Source organism: Macaca mulatta, chromosome 14 (genome assembly GCF_049350105.2).
Source record: "Macaca mulatta isolate MMU2019108-1 chromosome 14, T2T-MMU8v2.0, whole genome shotgun sequence".
In the NCBI taxonomy this organism is placed as follows: Eukaryota; Metazoa; Chordata; class Mammalia; order Primates; family Cercopithecidae; genus Macaca; species Macaca mulatta.
Window position 1 is genome coordinate 74,078,179 of NC_133419.1, and position 25,892 is coordinate 74,104,070.

At 40.6% G+C, this 25,892-nt stretch overlaps 1 protein-coding gene and 2 long non-coding RNA genes across 7 annotated transcripts in view; 1 reads left to right on the forward strand and 2 right to left on the reverse strand.

Annotated features, from left to right (window-relative positions):
- The window catches only part of RAB6A (RAB6A, member RAS oncogene family), a 100,467-nt gene that overhangs the window by 27,589 nt on the left and 46,986 nt on the right, over positions 1-25,892 (reverse strand). For 2 of the 5 annotated variants that reach the window (XR_013403321.1, XM_015115136.3), the window contains exons 4-6: positions 25,385-25,490; positions 23,026-23,137; positions 12,073-12,166 (exon numbers count right to left, since the gene is read on the reverse strand). The exons of 1 other annotated variant lie outside the window; for it this stretch is intronic. Coding sequence is in view for 2 of the 4 variants with exons in the window: in XM_015115136.3 (XP_014970622.1) it covers positions 12,073-12,166; positions 23,026-23,137; positions 25,385-25,490 (312 nt within the window). In the remaining 2 variants the exon portion in view is untranslated. 5 annotated transcript variants of the gene reach the window in all.
- Positions 65-1,938, reverse strand: LOC144334364 (uncharacterized). Its single transcript, XR_013404116.1, has 2 exons — positions 878-1,938; positions 65-346 (listed from the first exon to the last, which is right to left on the reverse strand). It is a non-coding gene; the product is annotated as an uncharacterized LOC144334364 (long non-coding RNA).
- On the forward strand, positions 1,597-5,563 carry LOC144334371 (uncharacterized). Its single transcript, XR_013404123.1, has 2 exons — positions 1,597-3,019; positions 5,445-5,563. It is a non-coding gene; the product is annotated as an uncharacterized LOC144334371 (long non-coding RNA).

Below are 25,892 nucleotides of genomic sequence, written 5' to 3' on the forward strand. Positions count from 1 at the left end.
CTTTCAAACAAATCTTCTTTTTATGATAAGTACTAATGATTTTAGAAGTTTAAAGATCAAGGGGTTTTTCTTTTCTTTTTCCATTTTTCAGTACTTCAAAATAATAATAAGGTGACATCATACACTTATTACTTCACTAAAAGAATGTGCTAATCCCTAGATGAAAAGCCAGGTGAAGGCTAAAGTAATCACCTATCATTATCATTTCTTCAGCAATTTAAACACCATACCACTTTCAAAAACAAAGTAATACTTCTGCATTAAAAAAAAAAAAAAGAATTTGGGCCAAGCACCATGGCTCACACCTGTAATCCCAACACTCCGGGAGGCCAAGGCTGGTGGATCACTTGAGGCCTGGGGTTTGAGACCAGCCCGGGCAACATATAGCAAAACCCATTTCTAGGAAAAATAAATAATTAGCTGGGTGTGATAGTGGGTGCCTGTAGTTGTAGCTACTTGGAAGGCTGATGAGGCAGGAGGATTGCTGGAGCCCACCAGTTCAAGGCTGCAGTAAGCCGTGTTCACACCACTATACTCCAGCCTGGGTGACAGAGCAAGACCCTGTCTCAAAAAAAAAAAAAAAAGGGTGTGTGTGGGGGGTAGAGAATGAGAAATCTAAGGAGTAAAACTATTTTTCAGAGGCTGTCTTTTTATGAAATACTTAATGGAATGAAACACATTTTACTTAAATATCCTATATAATACAAATGATCATGTTAGATATTACTATTTATGCTAGTTCTAGTACGGATTGTTTTATTGTAAAAATGACAACAATATTCTGTAAGACAGAAGCAGTACTTTAGGGTAAAGTGCTTAAATCAAAGAGCAAAAGGGTTAGGCACAGGAAATTTCTTGGGTGCTACAGCCTAGTCACTTGAATCATGATCAGATAATAAATGTAAAAGCTCTCACAATTATTTAAAAAGAAAACAGCAACAGAGAAAGCCCACTTTTAAGCTTCTATTAAGTGATGTGCATTATAATCTAGTAAATGAGGGAATGGGGAAGAGGAAGCCAGCAGATTAGCAGAAAGCTAGGAAACATCTCTGTATATAGAAAAGCAGAACTACATGGTACCTTTAGTACTGATAAATATATACCTTATATACAGAAAGACTTCTGTGTATCTTCTGGTAAAAAGGCATGACTTTGTCAAATCAAATGAGTACAATGCAAAAATAAAAAATAGTTCTCCTTACAAACATACACAGCTGAACAAACACACAATGGTAATAACAGGCATATAAGACTGTGATTCTCAATGTTTTCCAAGACAGTGACTACACTGTGAAATTTACCTCGGAAAGTCCTGAATACCAGCACAACTTCTGAATTATGACTGACTTGCACAGCAAGAACTCAGAAGGGGTCAGAGATTATTTCATGATAATCAGTTTTATTTCCTTTATCGGAAATTCAACGTGCGTCAGGTGAATGCAAAGAAACGGAAGATGAACATGTATCTATGTCTAATGTGTAGTCAAAGGAATTTAATTTTTACCCCTATAAGTTCAGTGCAGACTTTAGCTTTGGTAATAGCAGAGCAGCTTGTATAAGACTAACACTCAGCAATGATTAACTCTGGATACAGGGACATTTCTTTTTTCTTTTTCTTTTTTTTTTTTTGAGACAGGGTCTCGCTCTGTTGCCCAGGATGGAGTGCGGTGGCATGATCTTTGTTCACTGCTGCCTCAACCTCCTGGGCCAAGCAGTCCACCCAGCTCAACCTCCCAAGTAGCTGGGACTACCACACTGGGCTAATTTCTCTGTTTTTTTGTAGAGACAGGGTTCCGTCATGTTACCCAAGCAGGTCTCAACTCCTGGGCTCAAGCAATCAGCCTGCCTTGCCTTGGCCTCCCAAAAGTGCTGGGAATACAGACGTGTGCAACTGCACCCAGCCCAAGAGGGGCAGTTCTTTACATAAAAAAGCCAACAGATAATGAAGACATAATGGTTCTAAATATGTATACACTTACTAACATAACTTCAAAACACAAGAAGTAACAGTTGACAGAACTAATCAGCAAAGCGAACAATACATCTTTGCTGTTGTAGATTCCAATATCCCCTTCTCAGTAACTTACAGAACTGGACAAAAAAGGATATATAAGGTGTTTTATTGTTGTTGTTGTTGTTGTTGTTTATTGAGACAGACAGAGTCTTGTTCTGTTGCCCAGGCTGGAATGCAGTGGCACAATCATGCCTCACTGCAGCCTTGAACTCGTGGGCTCACGCAATCCTCTGCCTCAGTCTCCTGCGTAGCTGGAACTATAGGTGTATGGCACCATGCTCAGCTAATTTTCAAAAAAAATTTTCTTCTTTTGTAGAGACAGGGTTTCAATTATGTTGACCAGGATGGTTTTGAACTCCTGGCCTCAAGTGATCCTCCCACATCCACCTCTTGAACTGCTGGGATTATGGGCATGAGCCGCTGTGCCTGGCCAGGCTATGTAAGATTTGAGAATGCTATCAAACATGTAAACTAGTATACCTAACAACTGTAAAAAAAAATCCTTTTTCCAGTACATATAAGAACATTCAATAAGATAGACCATATGACAGGCCATAAAACTTGTCTCAATAAATTACAAATCACTGAAATATTACAGAGTGTATTCTCTGACTATAATTAATACAGACTTAAATTAGAAACCAGTAACAATTAAGATTATCTAGAAATGTCCCTAAACATTGGGAAATTAACAACATATGTCTGTATCTTCACTGCTGTGGTCATTATACCTGTAAATACATTTATCAAAACTCATCTAATAGTCAACTTAAGATGTATACATTTCACTGTACATAAATGTTTATCTCAATTATATATATAAAAAAATTTTTTTTTTTCCTTGAGACACTCTCGTCCTGTCACCCAGGCTGGAGTGCAGTGGCGTGATTTTGACTCACTGCAACCTCAGCCTCCTGGGTTCAAGTGATTCTCTTGCCTCAGACTCCCGAGTAGCTGGGATTACACGTGTGTGCCACCACACCCAGCTAAATTTTTTATTTTTTAGTAGAACTCCTGACCTCAAATGACCCGCCTGCCTCAGCCTCCCAAAGTGCTGGGATTATAGGCATGAGCAACCATGCCTAGCCTGACAAAAAAATTCAACGTGCGTCAGGTGAATGCAAAGAAAGGGAAAATGAACATGTATCTATGTCTAACGTGTAGTCAAAACAGCAAATGAAGGGCAATTCCTCAAGTAACCTGGCTTCTCTAGGGATTGTTCAGTCTAGCTTAGAAAATTCTTAAGACAGAACCAACGCCATGAAATAAATCTTATTTTTATGGCAAAACAATGCAGCTCTAAGAATCTGCCAAAGAAAAATAAAGTATATTATCATTAATTCAATGAACATTTATTGAGTTTGTTGTTTAGTGGGGAGGCAGGATAAACTGACAATTAAAAAATTTCTGGCCAGATACAGTGGCTCACGCCTATAATCTCAGCACTCTGAGAGGCTGAGGTGGGCGGATCACTTGAGGCCAGGAGTTTCAGACCAGCCTGGCCAACCTGGCAAAACCCTGTCTCTACTAAAAATATAAAAATTAGCTAGACATGGTGGCGTGCACTTATAATCCCAGCTAGTCAGGAGGCTGAGGCACAAGAATCACTTGAACCTGGGAGGCGAGGCGGAGGTTGTAGTGAGCTGAGATCATGCCTCTTACTCCAGCCTGGGCAACAGAGCGAGACTCTGTCTTAAAAAAAAAAAAAAAAAAAAAAAAAAAAAAAAGCATAAAAATCTAAATTAAAAGTAAGAAGGGCTGGGTGTGGTGGCTCATGCCTGTAATCCTAGCACTTTGGGAGGCCGAGGCGGGTGGATCATGAGGTCAGGAGTTTGAGACCAGCCTGGCCAATATGGTGAAACCCTGTTTTTAATAAAAATACAAAAATTGGCTGGGTGTGGTGGCGTGCGCCTGTAGTCCCAGCTATTTGGGAGGCTGAGGCAGGAGAATTACTTGAACCCAGGAGGCGGAGGTTGCAGTGAGCCGAGATTGTACCACTGCACTCCAGTCTGAGCGACAGAGCAAGACTGTCTCAAAAAAAAAAAAAAAAGTAAGAAGGAATACTATTGCAATAATCAGAAAAGGCCTTTTTTTTGAGACAGAGTCTTGCTCTGTCGCCCAGGCTGGAGTGCAGTGGCACAATCTCGCTCACTGCTACCTCTGCCTCCTGGGTCTCAGTTCAGGCATTTCTCCTGCCTCAGCCTCCTGAGTAGCTGGGATTATAGGCACGCGTCACCATGCCCAGCTAATTTTTGTATTTTTAGTAGAGATGAGGTTTCACCATGTTGGCCAGGCTGGTCCTGAATTCCTGGACCTTGTGATTCACCCGCCTCAGCCTCCCAAAGTGCTGGGATTATAGGTGTGAGCCACCATGCCCAGCCCAGAAAGGCTCTTAATCTAAATTTGATTATGTCTGAACAGAGTTACAAATATTAGATAGGGAAGAAACTATTTTAGGAAGAAGGACAATAACATACAATAAAAATATGAGAAAATGGTCTATATGGAGTACTTCAAGCACGTATATAGTGGCCAAGGATTAGGATAGTAAGGTATGAGGGGGCTATATCAAAGATGTTATTGAACTGCATGTCCTGGCCTACAAGGAGTTTAACATTCATAATAAAATTCACAGAGTAAACTGATCAGCTTGGCATTTTAAAATAATCACTCTGGTAACAAGATGTAAAATAAACTAAAATGGGGCAAGACTAAACGCATTTATCAGTTAAAAAGCTATGGTAACAGGCAAGGCTACTAGATAGCAAGGGCCTCAATATACCAGTAGGAAGCGTAGTTAAGACTCAGTGTCTAAATGATTGTTTCCAAGGTATGAATGCAGATGAGTCAAAGAGCTTCTGGATTTCACTAGGTTTTCTCTCCTACTTCATGAAGACTTATTTTGACACTTGGCTACATAACAACTATTTAATTCTTGTGTACAAATTTGGCTATTACATTTTGAATGTAGGAAGCTTGTCTTCTGTATCTAGCAGGGGTTAGGAAAACAGTACTTACTTGTTCAAACAACAAACTGAATAGATTTGAGACTATTGCTGATCCATCTCTATGGCTTTATACCAGTCTTTTTAAAAAAGTATATCACGCATGAGAAATTCCCTGAGATACTTTTCTTTTTTTTCTTTTTGAGACAGAGTCTCGCTCTGTCAGCAGGCTGGAGTGCAGTGGCATGATCTTGGCTCACTGCAACCTCCACCTCGCGGGTTCAAGCAATTCCCCTGCCTCAGCCTCCCTAGTAGCTGGGACCACAGGCAAGTGCCACCACGGCCAGCTAATTTTTGTATTTTTAGTGAAGATGAAGTTTCACCATGTTGGCCAAGATGGTCTTAATCCCTTGACCTCATGATCCGCCTGCCTTGGCCTCCCCAAGTATTGGGATTACAGGCGTGAGCCACAACAACCGGCCAAGAAATTCCCTGAGATTCTTGTTTAAAATGTAGATGTATTAGGACACTATACTAAACTCACTGGAATCAATATCCATAAGTACCCCGAACCAGTTATTTATTTATTTGAGACAGAGTCTCGCTCTGTTGCCCAGGCTGGAGTGCAGTGGCGCGATCTCTGCTCACTGCAACCTCTACCTCCCGGATTCAAGCGATTCTCCTGCCGCAGCCTCCCGAGTAGCTGGGATTATAGGCGTGTGCCACCATGCCCATCTAATTTTTTGTATTTTTAGTAGAGACGGGGTTTCACCATGTTAGCCAGGATGGTCTCGATCTCCTGACCTTGTGATCTGCCCGCCTGGGCCTCCCAAAGTGCTGGGATTACAGGCGTGAGCCACCATGCCTGGCCTATTTATTTATTTTTTTTATACAGCGTCTCACTTTGTTGCCCTGGCTGGAGAGCAATGGTGCGATCAATTCACTGCAACCTCAGGCTCCCAGGATCAAGCTATTCTCCTACCTCAGCCTCCCAGGTAGCTGAGACTAGAGGGGCACACCACCATGCCTGGCTAATTTTTGTACGTTTTTGGTAGAGACAAGAATTCACCATGTTGGCCAGGTTGGCTTTGAACTCCTGACCTCAAGTGATCTGCCTGCCTTGGCCTCCCAAAGTGCTGGGATTACAGGTGTGACCCACCATGCCCAGCTGGAACCTGTATCTTAAATAAACTTCCAGGTAACAATTATGTACATTAAAGTTTAGACCCATTAAACAATTCTCCGATCCTCTTCCTAGGGAAAATTTGCCATTCTAAAACCTTCGTCCTTTCCCGTTTTTTTGAGACAGGGTCTTGTTATGTCACCACTCAGGCTGGAGTGCAGTGGCACGATCAGGACTCACTGCAGCCTCAATCCCCTGGGCTCAAATGGGTCCTCTTGCCTCAGCCTCCCAAGCAGCTGGGACTATAAGTGTGCACCAACACACCCGGCTAATTTTTTGATGTTTTATAGACGAGGTCTCACTTATTTTTCCCAGGCTGATCTTGAACTCCTGGCCTCAAGTGATCCTCCCACCTTGGCTTCCCAAAGTCCTGGGATTACAGGTATGAGCCACCAAGCTCAGGCCTAAAACTGTCCTTTCTTATTGTTGTCTGGATATTATTCTCTCTGCCAAGGACAGTAAAGGAAGATTACATTCCCAGCCTCAATGGTTAACTATATGTCTTTAAAAATATAAAATATAAGAAACGTTTGTCATATATTTTTTATTAAAGTTTCCAATGGCATGGTAAACATTAGATTTCTAATATATGCACTGAACTCCAACCACATTAAGTGCATTGTCTAGAATAAAGAGTTGAACTACGGTTATTTGTAGATTTGATTTAGACTTAACTTAGGAAAATTTGAATTTTTCTATAAAGCTTATATGTGCAATGATATCAAAGGCCATGATTTTTTAAAATATTAGGATGATTTGTAATGAAACTAAAAGGGTAAACATTTCTTTCACTTCTAGTCATTTAAATATTTAAGTTTTTTATTAAAAATTTTGTTTCTAAGTATTACGCCATAAGAAGTAATTAGTTATATTTGACTAGTTCTGAAGTTCCTTTAAAAAAACTTTTAGGCTGGGCACGGTGGCTTACGCCTGCATTCCCAGCACTTTGGGAGTCTGAGGCGGGCGGATCGCGAAGTCAGGAGATCGAGACCATCCTGGCTAACATGGTGAAACCCCGTCTCTACTAAAAATACAAAAAATTAGGCATGGTGGTGGGCGCCTGTAGTCCCAGCTACTCAGGAGGCTGAGGCAGGAGAATGGTGTGAACCCGGGAGGCGGAGCTTGCAGTGAGCTGAGATCGCGCCATTGCACTCCAGCCTGGGCGACAGAGCAACACTCCATCTCAAAAAAAACAAAAACAAAAACAAAACCTTTTAGACCAGGCATGGTGGCTCATGTCTGTAATCCTACCACTTTGGGAGGCTGAGGCAGGCGGATCACGAGGTCAGGAGTTTGAGACAAGCCTGACAAACATGAAGAACCCCATCTCTACTAAAAAAAAGAAAAACTTCAAAAATTAGTTGGGCATGGTGGCATATGCCTGTCATCCCAGCTACTCGGGAAGCTGAGGCAGGAGAATTGCTTGAACCTGGGAGTGGAGGTTGCAGTGAGCCAAGACCACACCACTGCACTCCAGCCTGGGCGACAGAGCAAGATTCCATCTCCAAAAAAAAAAACCCCAAGAAAAAAAAAACCCAGAAAGGTTATTTGGAAAAAATAAAAACAAAAGAAAAAAACCATAAAAATTCAATAAATAAACAATCCATTAAAAAGTAACGTTAATTGTTAGCTAATACTTCAAATCAGCAAGTCATTTTCCCAAATGACAAAATATATTCTATAAGATTAATCACTGCCAGTTGAAAGGGGAAGATGTTAACCAATTATTTAAATGTGCTTTTATTTTTATATATATATTTTTTTGGAGCTGGAGTTTCACTATTGTTGCCCAGGCTGGAGTGCAATGGCGCGATCTCGGCTCACTGTAACCTCCGCCTCCTGGGTTGTTCAAGTGATTCTCCTGCCTCCGCCTCCCGAGTTGCTGGGATTATAGGCACCCACCACCATGCCCAGCTAATTTTTTCTATTTTTAGTAGAGACGGGGTTTCACCATATTGGTCAGGCTGGTATCGAACTCGTGGCCTTAGGTAATCTGCCCGCCTCAGCCTCCTAAAGTGCTGGGATTACAGGCGTGAGCCACCGTGCCTGACCTAAATGTGCTTATTAAACTAGTATTTTAATTTTTTATTTGGTTTCATTCTCTCATTTGGGGGTTCCAGGACTTTGTCTTCCTTGGCTGAATTATATGAGCAGACAAAGCATGGTCTCCAAACAGTGAAATAAAATACTGTGGCACTCCCTTACAAAACCTAAGACAAGTAATGGTTTTTGTGAGTTAAGAAGGAAGCTACAAAAAATTAAGTCAACTCAGTTTCAAAAGTTATAAAATAAAAGTTTTGGTTACATTTATATTTAAAAGACAATAAAATAAAGTCCCAACAGCATCAGGAAATTCACCAAGATGAGATGTTCAGATAGATAATCTAAATAAGGAAAAACAGTAAAGTAGCAAATGGTGGGTTTTGTTTTGTTTTTTTTTCAGACAGGGTCTTACTCTGTTACCCAGGCTGAGTTCAGTGGCATAATCATGTCTCACTGCAGTCTCAAACTCCCGGACTCCAGCGATCTTCTCACTTCAGCCTCATGAGTAGCTGGGGCCACAGGTGCATGCCACCACACTCAGCTAATTTTTGTATTTTTTATAAAGACGGGGTTCTTGCTATGTTGCCTAGGCTGGTCTCAAACTCCTGAACTTAAGGGATCCTCCTGCCTCAGCCTCCCAAAGTGCTGGGATTACAGGTGTAAGCCACTGCACCCAGCCGCAAATGGGTTTTGAATTCAGGACAAGATTGTAAAAGAAATCGCTCCTCATTATCACTAGACAGCTATATCTGCCTGTATGGGTTAGGCTTTTGGAAAAAAAATATATACCTAGTAATAAAAATGTTCTAACATCAGATTATGGTAATAGTTGTACAATGCTATAAATTTACTCAAAATTGGCTAGGCAGAGGGGCTCACATCTATAATCCCAACATCTTGGGAGGCCAAGGTGGGAGGATCACCTGAGTCTAGGAGTTCAAGACTAGCCTGGACAACATGGCAAGAACGTATTCTCTGGAAAAAAATTAAAAATTAGCTGGGCAAGGTAGTGCGTGCCTGTAGTCCCAGCTATTCTGGAGGCTGCGGTGGGAGAATCACTTGAGCCTGAGAGGTCAAGGCTGCAATGAGCTGTGATTATGCCACTGCACTCCAGCCTGGGAAACAGAGCAAGACCTCATCTCAAAAAAATAAAAATAAGAGGGGCAGGGCATGGTGGCTCACACCTGCAATTCCAGCACTTTGGGAGGCCGAGGCAGGCGGATCATGAGGTCAGGAGATGGAGATCATCCTGCTTAACATGGTGAAACTCTGTCTCTACTAAAAATACAAAAATATTAGCTGGGCATGGTGGTGGGCGCCTGTAGTCCCAGCTACTCAGGAGGCTGAGGCAGGAGAATCACTTCAACCTGGGAGGCGGAGGTTGCAGTGAGCCAAGATCGCGCCACTGCACTTCAGCCTGGCGACAGAGTGAGACTCCATCTCATATAAATAAATAAAAAATAAAAATAATAAAAATAAAATCGGAAGCAATCAAACATCATGAAGACACCAGACATCAGTAGTGCTTACTATATGCTATCTGATAATTCTAGAGCTTCTAAACCTATGAGGCTACTTAGGGTCGGGGCTAGGGGACCACAGCAATGCCTTCTTCAGCTATTAACCAAGAAAAGGATAGCCTGAAAGCAGGATATAGAAGCAACTAGCTCACACCCTTATTAAAATCTCTCTAAAAGAGAAAGCCAGCTGGGTTTGGTGGCTCACACCTGTAATCCCAGCACTCTGGGAGGCAGAAGCAGGCAGATCACTTAAGGCAAGGAGTTTGAGACAAGCCTGACCAACAAGGTGAAACCCTGTCTCTACGAAAGGTACAAAAATTAGCCCGGCACAGTGTCGCACACCTGTAATCCCAGCTACTGGGGAATGTGAGGCATGAGAATCACTTGAACCCTGGAGGCAGAGGTTGCAGTGAGCCGAGATTGCACCACTGCACTCAGCCTGGGAGATAGAGTGAGACCCTGTCTCAAACAAAAAATAAATAAATATAAAAGAAAAAATATATAAGAAATAGAAAAGAGAAAGTCAGATGAAGCTACCCACTGCTTTGTCTTAGAATAGTGGCATATGGCTAATATAATGGTATTACACAAATTATTTAACTGTCTGTGGCTCCTATGGGTTCATTTACTTATCACTTACTACGTTCCATACACATTGCTAGGTTCTGGGAATATATAATTCTGATGAGAGAGAGAGAGATTTTCAATACACTGTGGTAAAGTATGACACTGAGATCAGGTCTGTGAAAACACGTAAGAGAATCAGGTGTCACAGACAGGAGGTAGGATGGGAAATGTCAGAGAAAATGTTGCTGAAGAGCTGACATCTAAACTGAAACTTACAAGGAGTACAATTAGGAAAGCAAAAAAAATGAACATTCTAAGCAAAGGAAACAAAAGCATGAGCAAAAATATCAAACCATGAAACAATATGTTAATGAGGAAAGAATGAGTGATCATTCAATATTACTTACATAATGGTTCAAGGCATGGAGGGAAATAAAGTATAAAAAATAACAATATAAAGACTTTTTCATAAAGCTTTAATTATTTAAAAGATGCTACTGTTACCCTCCGTTGATCACCCTCAATTAAGAAAATTATTGGTCTAAGCCAGGCATGGTGGCTCACGCCTATAATCCCAGCACTTTGGGAGGCTGAGGCAGATGGATCACGAAGTCAGGAGACTGAGACCATCCTGGCTAACACGGTGAAACCCCGTCTCTACCAAAAACACAAAAAATTAGCCAGGTATGGTGCGGGCGCCTGTAGTCCCAGCTACTTGGGAGGCTGAGGCAGGAGAATGGCATTAACTTGGGAGGTGAAGCTTGAAGTGAGCCGAAATCGCGCCACTGCACTCTAGCCTGGGTGACAGAGCAAGACTCCGTCTCAAAAAACAAAAAAAACCAAACCTAAATACATATATATATGTCCATAAATCTTATAAATCTGGGACCACTACTCTATATGATATATAGCCTTGAAGAGTCAAGCAGGTGAGTCTCTGGCTGACCTATCTTGTAAATGACTTGATAATTTGACATCTCCCTATATTTTCCTGCCTTCCCCCAAAAAGACCTGTTGTAAACATTGTTCAAACACCAGCAGTTTATTAAGGATAAAATAATCAGAATTTACTTTTACAACAAGTAGAAGAACACCATGACTGACAGCAAATACTCGCTTTCATTTATCTCAGTCTTGGCATCAAACTCAGAAATACGGACAGCAAATATTTATTTTCATTTATTTCAGTCTTGGCATCAAACTCTGAAATAAAGAAAATTTACTAGCCGGGCATGGTGGCTCACACCTGTAATCCTAGCACTTTGGGGGGCCGAGGCAGGCGGATCACCTGAGGTTGGGAGTTCAAGACCAGCCTGACCAACATGGAAAAAACCCCGTCTCTACTAAAAATACAAAATTAGCCGGGCGTCGTGGCGCATGCCTGTAATCCCAGCTACTCGGGAGGCTGAGGCAGGAGAATCGCTTGAACCCAGGAGGCAGAGGTTGCAGTGAGCTGAGATCGCGCCATTGCATTACAGCCTGGGCAATAAGACAGAAACTCCATCTCAAAATAGAATGAAAGAAAGAAAATTTACCTTTAAAGCAATGCAGTAGGAATGTAGTGAGAGGAGAGTATGGTAGATTTACCACTTTGCAGTAGTTCTGTTCACAATCTGAAGTTTGGCAAGTTTTTTCTTTTTCCAAAAACTATGCAACATTTATATTTTTCACTGTTTGAAAATACACTGCTAGTTTGTAAGGCCTGCTCTTGCCAGGGGGAAGAAAACCATACACCAGAGAATAGAATATTCACACAATTATTTCACGTTTTTTCAATTTGGTAACCTCAACTCAACTTACCTGCTTTACATTGTATCCAGCTTTTGCACTAGTTTCAATAAACATAACATTCAGCTCTTTGGCTTTCCTCTCTCCCTCCTCAATTGACACTTGCCTGTAAAGAAACAAACAAACTTCTTACTTTTGAGACATAGACAATATTATAAAGATTATAAAGAAAGCTCTGAAAATAACTTTCCTTGACATAAGGACTGGTTATACAGGTCAGATTAGTTTGAAAATTCATTAATCTGCCACACTTTTGAAATTTGTGTGTTTCTGTGTGTGTATACTTTTTTTAAAAAGACTTTTTGTTACTGATTTGCTTTCACTTGACTGGGCTCATCCTGTAATTTTTTTACTTTTAAAAACTTAATAGCTTGAGGATGCTTGAGTCCAGGAATGTGGAGGCTGCAGTGAACCATTATTAGGCCACCACATCACTGCACTCCAGTCTGGGCAACAGACCCTGTCTCAAAAAAAGAAAAAGCTAAAAATAAAACAAAAAACGCTTAATAGCTTGCCTCTTTCCCTTAGTATCAGACCATAGGCTTTTAGCCTTAAAATTCAAATCTTTGTGTAAAATAATTTTTATGGCTAGACAATTTCTGTCAATTCGCTCCTATAATTTATGTGGCCATTTCCAAACTATTAGAATGCAAGTTGTTTTCCAATTATACACTACCATGAAAATTTTTGCCCTAAATATTTGTGCTTGATATTTTGTGCACTGCAAATCATTTCCTTAGGTTAGATTTTGTGGATTTCTTCTTTTTGAGACAGAGTTTTGCCCTTGTCGCCCAGGCTGGAGTACAATGGCATGATCTCAGCTCACTGCAACCTCCACCACCTGGATTCAAGCGATTCTCCTGCCTCAGCCTCCTGAGTAGCTGGTATTACAGGTGCCTATCACCATGCCTGGCTAATTTTCATATTTTTAGTAGAGACGGGGTTTCACCATGTTGGCCAGGCTGGTCTCGAACTCCTGGCCTCAGGTGATCCACCCATCTCAGCCTACCAAAGTGTTGGGATTAGAGGCATGAGCCACTGTGCCTGGCCGATTTTGTGGATTTATCTAAGTGAAGTAAGTGAGTCAAACACATGTATGGTAAACCCTCTAGATACAAAATATTAATACTTTAATATTTCCTTTACAGGGTATTTTGTGATGCATTACAATTAACATTGTGTCTGAAATTGTGAGCTCTCAAGTGCAAGATTATATCATTTATTTGGTATTCCTAATGCCTAAGCTGACAGGTAAGTATTCCATAAATATACAAATGTTCTAATTAGATAGATTTAAACTATCAGCAGACAAACCCTGCTTCCTACAACACAGAAAACTGAGCAATGGAAGAGAACTTCCACAAGCGTCCATCTACTTGCAAGTGTGCCCTTATATTCTACCTCTAGTCCTATTACTATGAAAGAATTGTCCTTATTCTCAAAACTTACACCTATGTATTAGATCCCATTCCCTTCTTGCCTACAAGAAATTATTATTCTAGAATTCTCCACTCCCTAAAAACAAGAACATTCTTACATAACACTCCAACTGTTAAGATTTTACATTTGCTTGTTTTATCTTCTCATTTTCTCCATGTATATAAATTTTCTAAAACACTTTTTAAAAAAACTATTTGAGAGTAAACTGCCAATCTGCAGACCTTTAGCCTTAAATACTTCAGCAGTGTGAATTTCCTAAAAACAAGGACATTCTCTTATACAACCACAGTACAATTATTAAATTTGGGAATTAACATCAATATACCATCATTGAATCTATAGGTTTTATTCTTCTGTCAATTATCCCAATAATGTCCTTTACTGCCAGTTATTCCAATGTCCTTTATAGCAAATTAAATACTTCTTTAGAAATAAACTTTCTCAATTATTTGCTTATCCCGAGGTACTTAGAACAAGGAGGGAAGGAGTGACGGAGGCAGGGAGAGGAAACGAGGATAAATGCTCGAGTCAGTCTCTGGCATGTTCCAAAGGTGACCAATGAGTTTTCTCCTTAACTATATTATTATTATTACTATTACTTGTGGATTTAAACATTTTACAGTAATTACTGATTTTCAAATTTTCCTACAGTTTGACCAGTAGAGCTTGAGTTGGCTCTCCTGAATCTGACATAACCTCAATGGTCTTTTTTTTTTTTTTTTTTTTTTGAGACAGAGTCTCTCTGTTACCCAGGCTGGAGTGCAGTGGCGTGATCTCAGCTCACTGCAAGCTCCGCCTCCCGGGCTCACGCCATTCTCCTGCCTCAGCCTCCCGAGTAGCTGGGACTACAGGCGCCCGCCACCACGCCTGGCTAATTTTTTATATTTTTAGTAGAGACGGGGTTTCACCTTGTTAGCCAGGATGGTCTCGATCTCCTGACCTCGTGATCCGCCCGCCTCGGCCTCCCAAAGTGCTGGGATTACAGGCGTGAGCCACCGCGCCCGGCTCAATGGTCTTTAATAACTTCTTTGATTTATGGTATGACATGATGTTCCAGCCCCATTGTGTACATTTTCTGGACCAGATGCCAAATTTGTCATTTCTTTAAGTAGCCCTGGTTCCTTTGGAAAGAAACAGTATTTATATATGGTAATGTGGGATCATTCCTCCTGGTTTAAGCCCTTTCAGTAGACAGAGCTAGAAAATATTAAAAATTTTCAAATGCTAAAAAATGTAATGAACTCATGCTTATATTTATTTATATTTAACTTTATTAATCTTATATCTGTATTTCCATCTCCCATGTCCAAAATCCCAGTTCCCCAAGACAATAATTAATCAAAGTATTCATTTATTTTATGCAGAATACAGACAATCATTTTGAAATAACAATATCCAACATCATCACCAATATGTTTACTAAAAACAGTTAATATCTAGCCGAGTGTGGTGGCTCACACCTGTAATCCCAGCAAGGTGGGTGGATTATTTGAGGTCAGAGTTGAAGACTAGCCTGGCCAACATGGTAAAATCCCATCTCTAATAAAAATACGAAAATTAGCCAGGCGTGGCTGGGAACAGAGGCTCACGCCTGTAATCTCAGCACTTTAGGAGGCCGGGGCGGGTAGATCACAAGGTCAGGAGATTGAGACTATCCTGACTAATATAGTGAAACCCCTTCTCTACTAAAAATACAAAAAAATTAGCTGGGCGTTGTGGCAGGCGCCTGTAGTCCCAGCTACTCAAGAGGCTAAGGCAGGAGAATGGCTCGAACCCAGGAGGCGGAGCTTGCAGTGAGCCAACACTGCGCCATTGCACTCCAGCCTGGGTGACAGAGCGAGAGTCCATCTCAAAAAAAAAAAAAAAAAGGAAATTAGCTGGGCATCCCTATAGTCCCAGCTACTCAGGAGGCTGAAGCAGGAGAATCACTTGAACCCAGGAGGCGGAGGTTGCAGTGAGCTGAGGTTGTGCTATTGCACTCCAGCCTGGGCGACAGAGTAAGACTCAGTCTCAAAAAAAAAAAGTTATTTATTTATTTATTTTTTTTGAGACAAGGTCTTGCTCTGTTGCACATGAGTGCAGTAGCAGGATTGTAGCTCACTGTAACCTCGAACTCCTGGCCTCAAATGATCCTTCTGCCTCAGCTTCCTTTGGGAATAGAGGTGGTAAGCCACTATGCCCAGCCCATTTTCATTAAACTTATGATTTATCTTTCCTTTTTGGCCCTTATTTACAGTTTAATGGCTATACAGGTCCCAGTCCCTCATTTTGGCCACTCATGGGCCCACTAATTGGGACTCAAAGGCTTTCTGCTCAAAGGCATAGATGCACAGGAGTGCACTTCCACTACACATGCATTTACCACCTGGTATCTCTGAAGCAGTGGCTTCCCTTCAAACTCTGCGGACACCACCAGGACTTGAAAGATGGACATACAGCACAGTGGTGTGAGGGTTGTATCCTCTACCTCCACCATGCTCTGTCTCCAGGTCCCTCTGCAGCTTCTCCTAAAGTATTTGATGCTGAGCTCCACAGCAGCAGTCCAGCTGAGATGGCAGCCCAGTAGAGTCCTCATTTTGTTTTGGGTAATGTGTATATACATCTGTATTTCTCTCAAGTAAACTGTACCATGTTACAGATGACTTCACCTTGCATTCACTTAGTCATATATCCTGAAGATTAACTCCATAGTAATATATACTTTCTTCGTTCCTTTTTGTACCTGTCTAGTACTCCTTTAAAAGGATGTTTGTAAGTTTGTCAAACCATTTTCCTTTTGTGGACATCTGGGTTGTTTACAGTCTTTAGATATTACAAATAGTGCTATAGGAAATAGACTTGTATATATGTCTTTTTGTACTCTTACCAATGTATCTTGAGGAGATTCCTAGAAGTGGGATTTCCAGGTCAAAGGCTAAACGTCTGTTAGATATTGCCAAAAAGCAACTCTCTCTCCTCCATAGGAGTATTACCATTCTGCATTGCCTCAGCAATTCATAAGAGTAACTGTTTTCCTTATAGCCTTGCTAGCAGAGGACTTCAACAAACTTGGAATTCTGGCAGTCTGAATCTGAGGCAAAAATATTTCTCAGTGTAGTTTCAATCAGTACTTCAGTAAGAGCAAGACTGAGCTTCTTTTCAGATAATTAAGAGCTATGTTACTTTCTCCATAACTTCATATTTCTAGTCAATTTTTCTATAGTGATGTTTATCTTTACTTTTAGAGGCTTTTTATATATTTGGGATATTAGCCATTTTTGATACAATTTACAAATACTTTTCCCTAGTTTGCCATTTGCTTTGTTTATAATGTTTTATGTAATCAAACTTAACATTTTCCCTTATTTTGTGTCATAGCATTAGTATCATTAAGAACCAGAATTCAGTTAGTCCTTATTTTATTTTCACAATTAAATCTCTAATCCCTTCAGAATTTGTCCTAGTGTAATATGAGAACTTGATCCAATTTTATCTTTTTCTATACAGTTAACCAGTTACTCCAATCAATTTATTACATAGTTCATTTCCCCCAGTGATTTGAGGTACCACCTTCATACTTATTTTCTATATGAAACCGGGTCTGTTTCTAGCCTTTCTTTCTTTTTTATTTTTTTTGAGACAGAGTCTCACTCTGTCGGCCAGGCTGGAGTGCAGTGGCATGATCTCAGCTCACTGCAACCTCTGCCTCCCAGGCTCAAGCAATTCTTCTGCCTCAGCCTCCCGAGTAGCTGGGATTACAGGCACGTGCCACCACGCCCGGCTAATTTTTGTATTTTTAGTAGAGATAGGGTTTCACCATGTTGGCCAGGCTGGTCTTGAACTCTTGACCTCAGGTAATCCGCCTGCCTTGGTCTTCCAAAGTGCTGGGATTATAGGCATGAGCCACCACGCCCGGTTCTTTCTAGCTTTTCTACTCTGTTCTACTTTTCTGTAACTATTCATGCAGCAAGACCACATTGCTTTAATTATAGAGGCTTTTTTTTTTTTTTTGGACAGTCTCACTCTCACCCAGGCTAGAGTGCAATGACACGATCTCAGATCACTTACTTCCACCTCCTGGGGTCAAGTGATTCTCATGTCTCAGTCACCCAAGTAGCTGGGATTACAAGCATGTGCCACCTTGCCTGGCTAATTTTTATATTTTTAGTAGAGACAGGGTTTTTCTATGTTGGCCCAGGCTGGTCTCGAACTCCTGGCCTCAAGTGATCTGCCTGCCTCGGATTCCCAAAGTGCTGGGAGGTGTGAGCCACCACGCTGGCCAGATTTTTCTTTTACTATTATTAATAAAAATAGGGTCATCTTATTCATCTTATCTTATAACTTCAGAGGTAAGAGGGGCATTCTGTCTTGAACCTACTGTAGTGAGATTTTCAACCCCATCACTTCAGTGTGACTACCTGTCAACAACATTAATAACCTTCAAACTTCTAAATCCAATGGGTAATTCTCAGTCTTCATTTGGTTTGACCTTAAAGAGCATGTGGCATAGTTAATAACTGTCTTCTCCTTAAAACATTTATTTTCATTTGGCTTTCAGAACACTGTATCCACCTGGTTTTCCTCCTACTTTTGTGGCCAATTTCTCCTTCTTACTTGTTTCACCAGTTCCTCTTTACTTCCTTAACTTCTCAGTCAGTGGATCTTAACCAGGGGCAATCTGGGGAGAGAGTTTGGTTGTCACAACCTGGTTATGTGTGTGCTACCGGTATCTACTGGGAAGAAGCCAAGGATATTGCTAAATATCCTAAAATACCCTAAAATATCCTAAAACGCACAGGACAAGAATTACCTGGCCCAAAATGTCAATAGTGCCAAGACTGAAAGATCCTGTTTTAAATAAAAAATACCCTAAAATGTACTCCTTGGTCCTCTTCTCTAGCTACAATTACTCCCTTGCTGATCCCATACAGTCTCATGGTTTTAAATACCATCTATACGCTGATGACTCCCAAACATATATCTACCCTGGACTGTTCCTCTGAACCCCAGACACATATCATCCAACTGCATATCTGACATCTTCACTAAGATTTCTAATGGCCATTCTAAACTTAACATGACCAAAACTCAGGTCATGTTCTCTCCTAAAACAGCTCTTTAGACAGTCGCTCTTATCTCAAGTTAACGACAGTCACCCAGGCCAAAAATCTAGGTATCATCCTCAACTGCTCCTTCACTCACACTCCACATTCCACCCATCAGTATGTAATCCATCCACTGCATAAGTATATCCTGATAGCTCTATCTTCAAAATATATCTGAACTGAACCACTTATCACTGTATAAGCTATCACTGTCTTAGTCCAAGTCATAATTTCTTGCTTGGATGACAGACTGGATTAGCCTCCTTACTAGTCTTCTCACTCCCATTATTACCCCTTTAAATTCTTTTTTTTTTTTTGAGACAGTCTCACTCTGTCGCCCATGCTGGAGCGCAGTGGTGCAATCTCAGCTCACTGCCACCTCTGCCTCTTGGGTTCAAGCAATTCTTCTGCCTCAGCCTCCTGAGTAGCTGGGATTACAGGCACGCGCCACCATGACAGGCTAATTTTTGTATTTTTAGCAGAGATGGGGTTTCACCATATTGGCCAGGTTGGTCTTGAACTCCTGACCTCAAGTGATCTGCCCGCCTCTGCTTCCCAAAGTGCTGGGATTATAGACGCGAGCCACCGTGCCAGCCTACCTCTTTAATTTTAATAGAACAGTGATCCATGAAAAGTTATTCCTCTACTCAAACCCTCTAATCTCATTAAGAGTGAGCCCTCACTTTGCTGTACATGATCTGGCCTTCATTTGATCTGTTTGTTTGTTTGCCTTATTGCCTACTACTCTCCATAATCATCTTTTTTCTTTTTTTTTTTTGAGATGGAGTCTCACTCTGCCGCCCAGGCTGGAGTGCAATGGCGTAGATCTCAGCTCACTACAACTTCCGCCTCCCGGGTTCAACCAATTCTCCTGCCTCAGCCTCCTGAGTAGCTGGGATTACAGGCACACACCACCACACCCGGCTAATTTTTGTATTTTTAGTAGAGATGGGGTTTCACTATGTTGGCCAGGCTGGTCTCCAATTCCTGACCTCAAGTGATCTGCCCACTTTGACCTCCCAAAGTGCTGGGATTACAGGTGTGAGTCACCATGCCCAGCCTGCCATCTGTTTTAAAATAGAAAAGATATCGTGTTATACACATTGATCAAGTGCTTTTCTAAGCTTCATGTGTTAGAAATATGTTAAAACATCAGTAAATTTCTGTCATTCTTTTTAATGGCTACAAAGTATTCCACTTACAAAATACTATTTATATCTCCAATCTACTGCTGCTGGATATCTAGATTGCTTTTAATTTTTCAGTATTATAAATAATGTTGCAAGAAACATTCTTGTATGGTCACATTTTCACATTTCTGTGGGCCCATCTGTGGGATACCGGGTCAGTAACATTATTTTAAATTCTAGTATCATCCAATTGTTTCCCCCCAAAATTGTTTATAGTTACATTTTCAGTGCATGAGAATTCCTGTTTATTCAAACTCTTGAAAATACTGTGGATTTAAATCTTCTGAATCATGGTCGATCTAACAGGTAAATACGCTCTTTATGTATTCAAACTTATCAATCTTTCCCTTTATGGCTTCAGGATTTCATGTCATGCTTATAAAAGGCCAAATATAAAGATGCTTTAAAAAATTAAGCCTTTTACCCATTTGAAAATCATTTTGGTGGAATGAACAAGCTCTAATTGTTTTAAATGTGAACAGTTGAGAGATGATAGTCTGGTAAAGATTACCAAGAAAGATGGTAATTTCAAAGCAACTGACAAATGTTACCTTAAAGAAAAATTATTATAGTTTTAGGTAGGGCATGGTGGCTAATGCCTGTAATCTCAACACTTTGGGAAGCCGAGGTGGGTGGATCACCTGAGGTCAGGAGTTTGAGACCATCCTGGCCAACATGGTGAAACCTTGTCACTACTAAAAAATACAAAAATTAGCCAGGTGTGGTGGCGAGCTCTTGTAATTCCAGCTACTTGGGAGGCTGAGGCAGGAGAATCGCTTGAGCCTAGGAGACTGAGATTGGAATGAGCCAAGATTGTACTCCAGCCTGAGCGACAAGAGCGAAACTCCATTTCAAAACACACACACATACACACACACACACATATATATATATAAAATTTGATAAGTTTCTACCATTTGTGCACTCAACTGAAATTTTTTTTTTTTTTTTTTTTTTTTTGAGACGGAGTCTCGCTCTGTCGCCCAGGCTGGAGTGCAGCAGACAGATCTCAGCTCACTGCAAGCTCTGCCTCCTGGGTTTACGCCATTCTCCTGCCTCAGCCTCCCGAGTAGCTGGGACTACAGGCACCCGCCACTTCGCCCGGCTAGTTTTTTGTATTTTTAGTAGAGACGGGGTTTCACCGGGTTAGCCAGGATGGTCTCGATCTCCTGACCTCGTGATCCGCCCGTCTCGGCCTCCCAAAGTGCTGGGATTACAGGCTTGAGCCACTGCGCCCGGCCTCAACTGAAATATTAAGCAATAAAAAAACTAATCCTTATAAGCATCCTCCTCAGATGACTCTGGCTATAAAGGGAAACAATTCAGATACACAATTTTCCTATTTAAAAATGAAGAGGCCAGGCACGGTGGCTCACGCCCGTAATCCCAGCACTTTGGAAGGCCAAGGCGGGTGGATCACAAGGTCAGGAGTTCGAGACCAACCTGGCCAACAGAGTGAAACCTCGTCTCTACTAAAAATACAAAAAACTAGCCGGGCATGGTGGTAGGCGCCAGTAATCCCAGCTACTTGGGAGGCTGAGGCAGGAGAATCGCTTGAACCTGGGAGGCAGAGGTTGCAGTGAGCCGAGATCGCGCCATTGCACTCCAGCCCGGGTCACAATGCAAGACTCCAACTCAAAAATAAACAAGTAAAATGAAGGTACCGGCAGGGCGTGGTGGCTCACGCCTGTAATCCGGGTACTTTGGGAGGCTGAGGCAGGTGGATCACGAGGTCAGGAGTTCAAGACCAGCCTGGCCAACATGGTGAAATCTCGTCTCTACTAAAAATACAAAAATTTGCAGGACGCAGTGGCAGGTGCCTGTAATCCCAGCTACTCAGGAGGCTGAGGCAGAAGAATTGCTTGAACCTGGTGAGGCGGAGGTTGCAATGAGCTGAGATCACACCACTGCATTCCAGCCTGGGTGACAGAGTGAGACTCCATCTCCCCCCCCCCCAAAAAAAAAAAAAAAAGGTACCTACGAAGTCTCTAGAGTGAAGAAAAATAAAATAGTGAAAATTTCCTTCATAGCAATTCATGTCCAAAAAAGATTTTTATAAAGAAAAGATGAAATCACTTTGAATTTACTTTTAAATTAAGACTTTTTTGCAACTGTACTACTTTTTTTTTTTTTTTTTTTTGAGACAGTCTCTCACTCTGTTGCCCAGGCTGGAGTATAGTGGCACGATTTCAGCTCACTGCAACCTCCGCCCCCCGGGTTCAAGTGATTCTCCTGCCTCAGCCTCCCGAGTAGCTGGGATTACAGGTGCCTGCCACAGCACCTAGCTAATTTTGTATTTTTAGTAGAGACAGGGTTTCACCATCTTGGCCAGGCTGGTCTTGAACTCCTGACCTCGTGATCCACCCTCCCTGGTCTCCCAAAGTGCTGGGATTACAGTTGTGAGCCACTGCGCCTGGCCTGTACTACCAATTCTAATTGAGGTGCCATGGGCAGAAATGGGCTTCACATCTCCACAAGTCTTTTAACACTGGCTTTCTTTGCAACATTTGAATTAATATCACAAGTTCATTACCCGAATTTCAATATCCATCTCATGAATAAACAAATAATAAACAGTAAAAGCTCTTACTATTAAGTAGTATGGTCAAAACTATTTAAAGCAGAAAGAGTATGCAGTAAATCGCTTAAGAATGCTGAAAGCAAATATTCAAGCCATGGGTTCTACAGTGAATGTTAATATATTTTGCATCCTGTGACTTGAATATTGCTTTGCTCATTTGACTAAGGTATCACAATCAAGCTATTCAGTGCAACTACACAGTCTGGTTCAACCACACAATTAGAAAACAACAATCAAAAAACAAAAACCCACACCACTGAATTATAATGGATGTTTATAAGAAGACTACTAAGAAAAGAGTGTACATTTAATCATTATGAATAATTTTTAAAGATAAGGTTTTTCCAAACTGGTTTGCTCTTTAACAAAACAATATTCATGCTTATGAGATCTAAAAAATGCAAAATATTTACTGGCTTCAAGTCTAAACAAACTTGCACAAGAGTTATTTACACGTGAGCTTAAACAAAATAAAATTCATTTTCCCTTAAGGACTGGGTGTTTAATATTTACATTTATATTTGAGGTTCCCATGCTAAAGAAAAGCAGGGGAGGACACAAACTTAAGGATTAAGCATGTCTCCTTTCACAACAAATTTTCAGTGAACAAAAACAAAAGGCTGTATAACACAGAAATCAAACATTACACACACATAAAATAACTCCATACCTCTTGTCAGCAAGATCTGTTTTATTTCCTACTAGCATGATGATAACATCACTTCCTCTTTCTGTTCTGACATCATCAATCCACTTTGTAGTTTGCTGGAATGAGTTAACATCTGGTATAGGAGGGTAGACAGATTAGTGTTGCTGAAAAATGCCTCCCCAGGTGGTGGGCACCTCCCTCCAAAAAAGCCCTGGAAGTTGGAAGGGGGCTGGCACATTAGTACCCCACTTTTAATGTGCCTGCAACATAACTCCATTTTATCTGATTACAACTGTCAGCAATTTAAACAAATTACAAGAATAAAATCTTCAAGGTTCCTTTTAGAGTAGTTTAAAATTTTTTTGAATATGACCAAGTGAGTGCAATGTAGTATTTAATTTAAAAAAAAAAAACTTTTTGAAATATAAGGACAGTTATGGCAGATAATATGGTGTCACATTGCCACAATGCTTTTTTTATCACTTACACATACCAAACATAACAAAGAAAGCATTTTCAAAAGTATGTCAGCCAGTAAGTCCCAACACATCCAGAAAATTTGTAAAGCCTTTCAATAGCTTTCAACACCACTGTTGGCACAGCTTCCTCAGTTTGTGATCACTTTAACCTAAAATTTATTTGTTTAATGCACCAGAAACACCTGTAACAAAATTTATCTTTTCTAGTGTTGGATTCTAAGTAGAGTACTTCAACATTTATTACAGCAGCTAAAGAAAACAATATACTAATATTTGAATCACATTTGTGGATTAAAAAAAACGTAAGGTTTCACTTGCTGTGGTTAAAGTAAGCACAAACATTTTAAAGCTACAAAACGTGTCAATGCACAATATGAACATACTTCTTTTTTTTAAACAAACAGCAACCCAAAGTAAAGGTGCAAAAGAAGAAAGATTGCATATAGCACCTATTTAAAAAAAAAAAATCCTTGAACGCAATCTTCTAATTTTGCCAGCACAATTATTCATTATTAGATATGATTCCTGATTGAGATATGCAAAAATGTATAGTAACAGTTTTATTAGTCCAAATGAATAGTTCCTTTGTCTATGTAAGTTTTTTTTAGCCCACGATACTGCATCTGTGTAGTGTGGTACACATTTTTTAAAAATCTAAAAAGAAAGTCCCAGATACTGGGCTGGGCACAATGGTTCATGCCTGTAATCCTAGCACTTTGGTTTTTGTTGTTGTTGTTGCTGAGATGGAGTTTTGCTCTTGTTGCCCAGGCTGGAGTGCAATGGCACGATCTCAGCTCACTGCAACCTCTGACTTCCAGGTTCAAGAGATTTTCCTGCCCCCGTCTCTCAAGTTGCTGCGATTACAGGCATGCGCCACCACATCTGGCTATTTTTGCATTTTCAGTAGAGATGGAGTTCCATCATGTTGGTCAGGCTGGTCTCAAACTCCTGACCTCAGGTGATCCACCTGCCTTGGCCGCCCAAAATGTGAGGATTTCCAGCGTAAGCCACTGTGCCTGGCCTAATCCTAGCACTTTGGAAGGCTGAGGCAGGAGGATCACTTGAGCCCAGGAGTTCAAGACTCTGGTTTTCCTATAAATTATGAACCACTATATGGAATAATGTTTAATATTGCCTAATATATGTCATAAACCAATTTACAAAGGCAATTTCAATCAGAAAGCATTTTACTGTCAGTCACCAATGCTTCATGGAAAATTTACAGTCACTTAAAAGGCCACAGGCATTATTCAATCTTTAGAAAAAAGAAAGACTACTGGTTGTTTCACCTCCTATTTAAAATTTTTTTCTTGGAGAGAAATGAAAGTGTAATTTGTTAGCAACAAAGTAAATAAATCAGTCACAGAACCAAAATATGATTCAAATAAAAAAGATTAATAGAAAACTATACATTATGTTTTCTCTGTCTTCCTCTACAGAGACAGAATGGCTGGAAGGGGAAAGCAGAGAAAAGCTGGCTAGCAGAAGCTTGTAATAGCCTCAATAGAAAGCTTGGAGAATTTGGAAAACTTGGCAAGAGACTTAAACACAGATTATTTTATTTTAGAGAAATCTGAGATCAAATTAAATTAAAAGGAGACATTCCTCCAACTATAATTATGGTATGGTTTAGGAATAACAGGATACTAAGAAACCCTTGAAAAGGATTCACAATTGGACCCAAAAGAAAATTTCTGGGGCAAAAAACCTGGCACAGTTAGATATAAAGCATACTGGTATAAACACCAAAGCAAATATTTCTGACCTGGCTGATATGTGATTTACTACGATAAAACTTATTTTTACATGCCAGTAAGGAAAACAAGCACAAGACAAGAACATGCATGCAGCTAAGCTAAAGGTTGAAAGAAGATTAGAAATGCATAATTCCCTCCACTCACTTGTGATATCATAAACAACAACTGCCACAGTGGAGTCACGAATGTAGCTAGGAATCAAGCTCCTGAACCGCTCTTGACCTGCTGTGTCCCATAACTGCAATCGTACCTAACAACAAAATCAGTCAAACAAGCAAGAAAAGTAAGAAAGGTCAACCCGTTGCAATATACCTACTTGTGATATCGTAAACTACTACAGCTGCAGCAGAATCACGGATGTAACTGGGAATGAGGCTACGGAAACGTTCCTGACCCGCAGTATCCCACAGCTGAAGCCTGATCTGTGAGATGGGAAAAAATAAATAAAAAAAAAAAAACAAACGAAACTAATACTAAAAAGAAAAAAAAATGTTTTTTTAAAAGGGAGAGGGTGGGAAGGAAGTAGAAAGAAGACTCATGCAAGAGGTTGCAGGGAGTGAGGAATGAAAATAATACAAAACTCCTTTTTCAAAAGGGAGAAATATTAAAATTTTGCGTACTCCGAAGGTAAATGACTGGAAAATGCCACTGG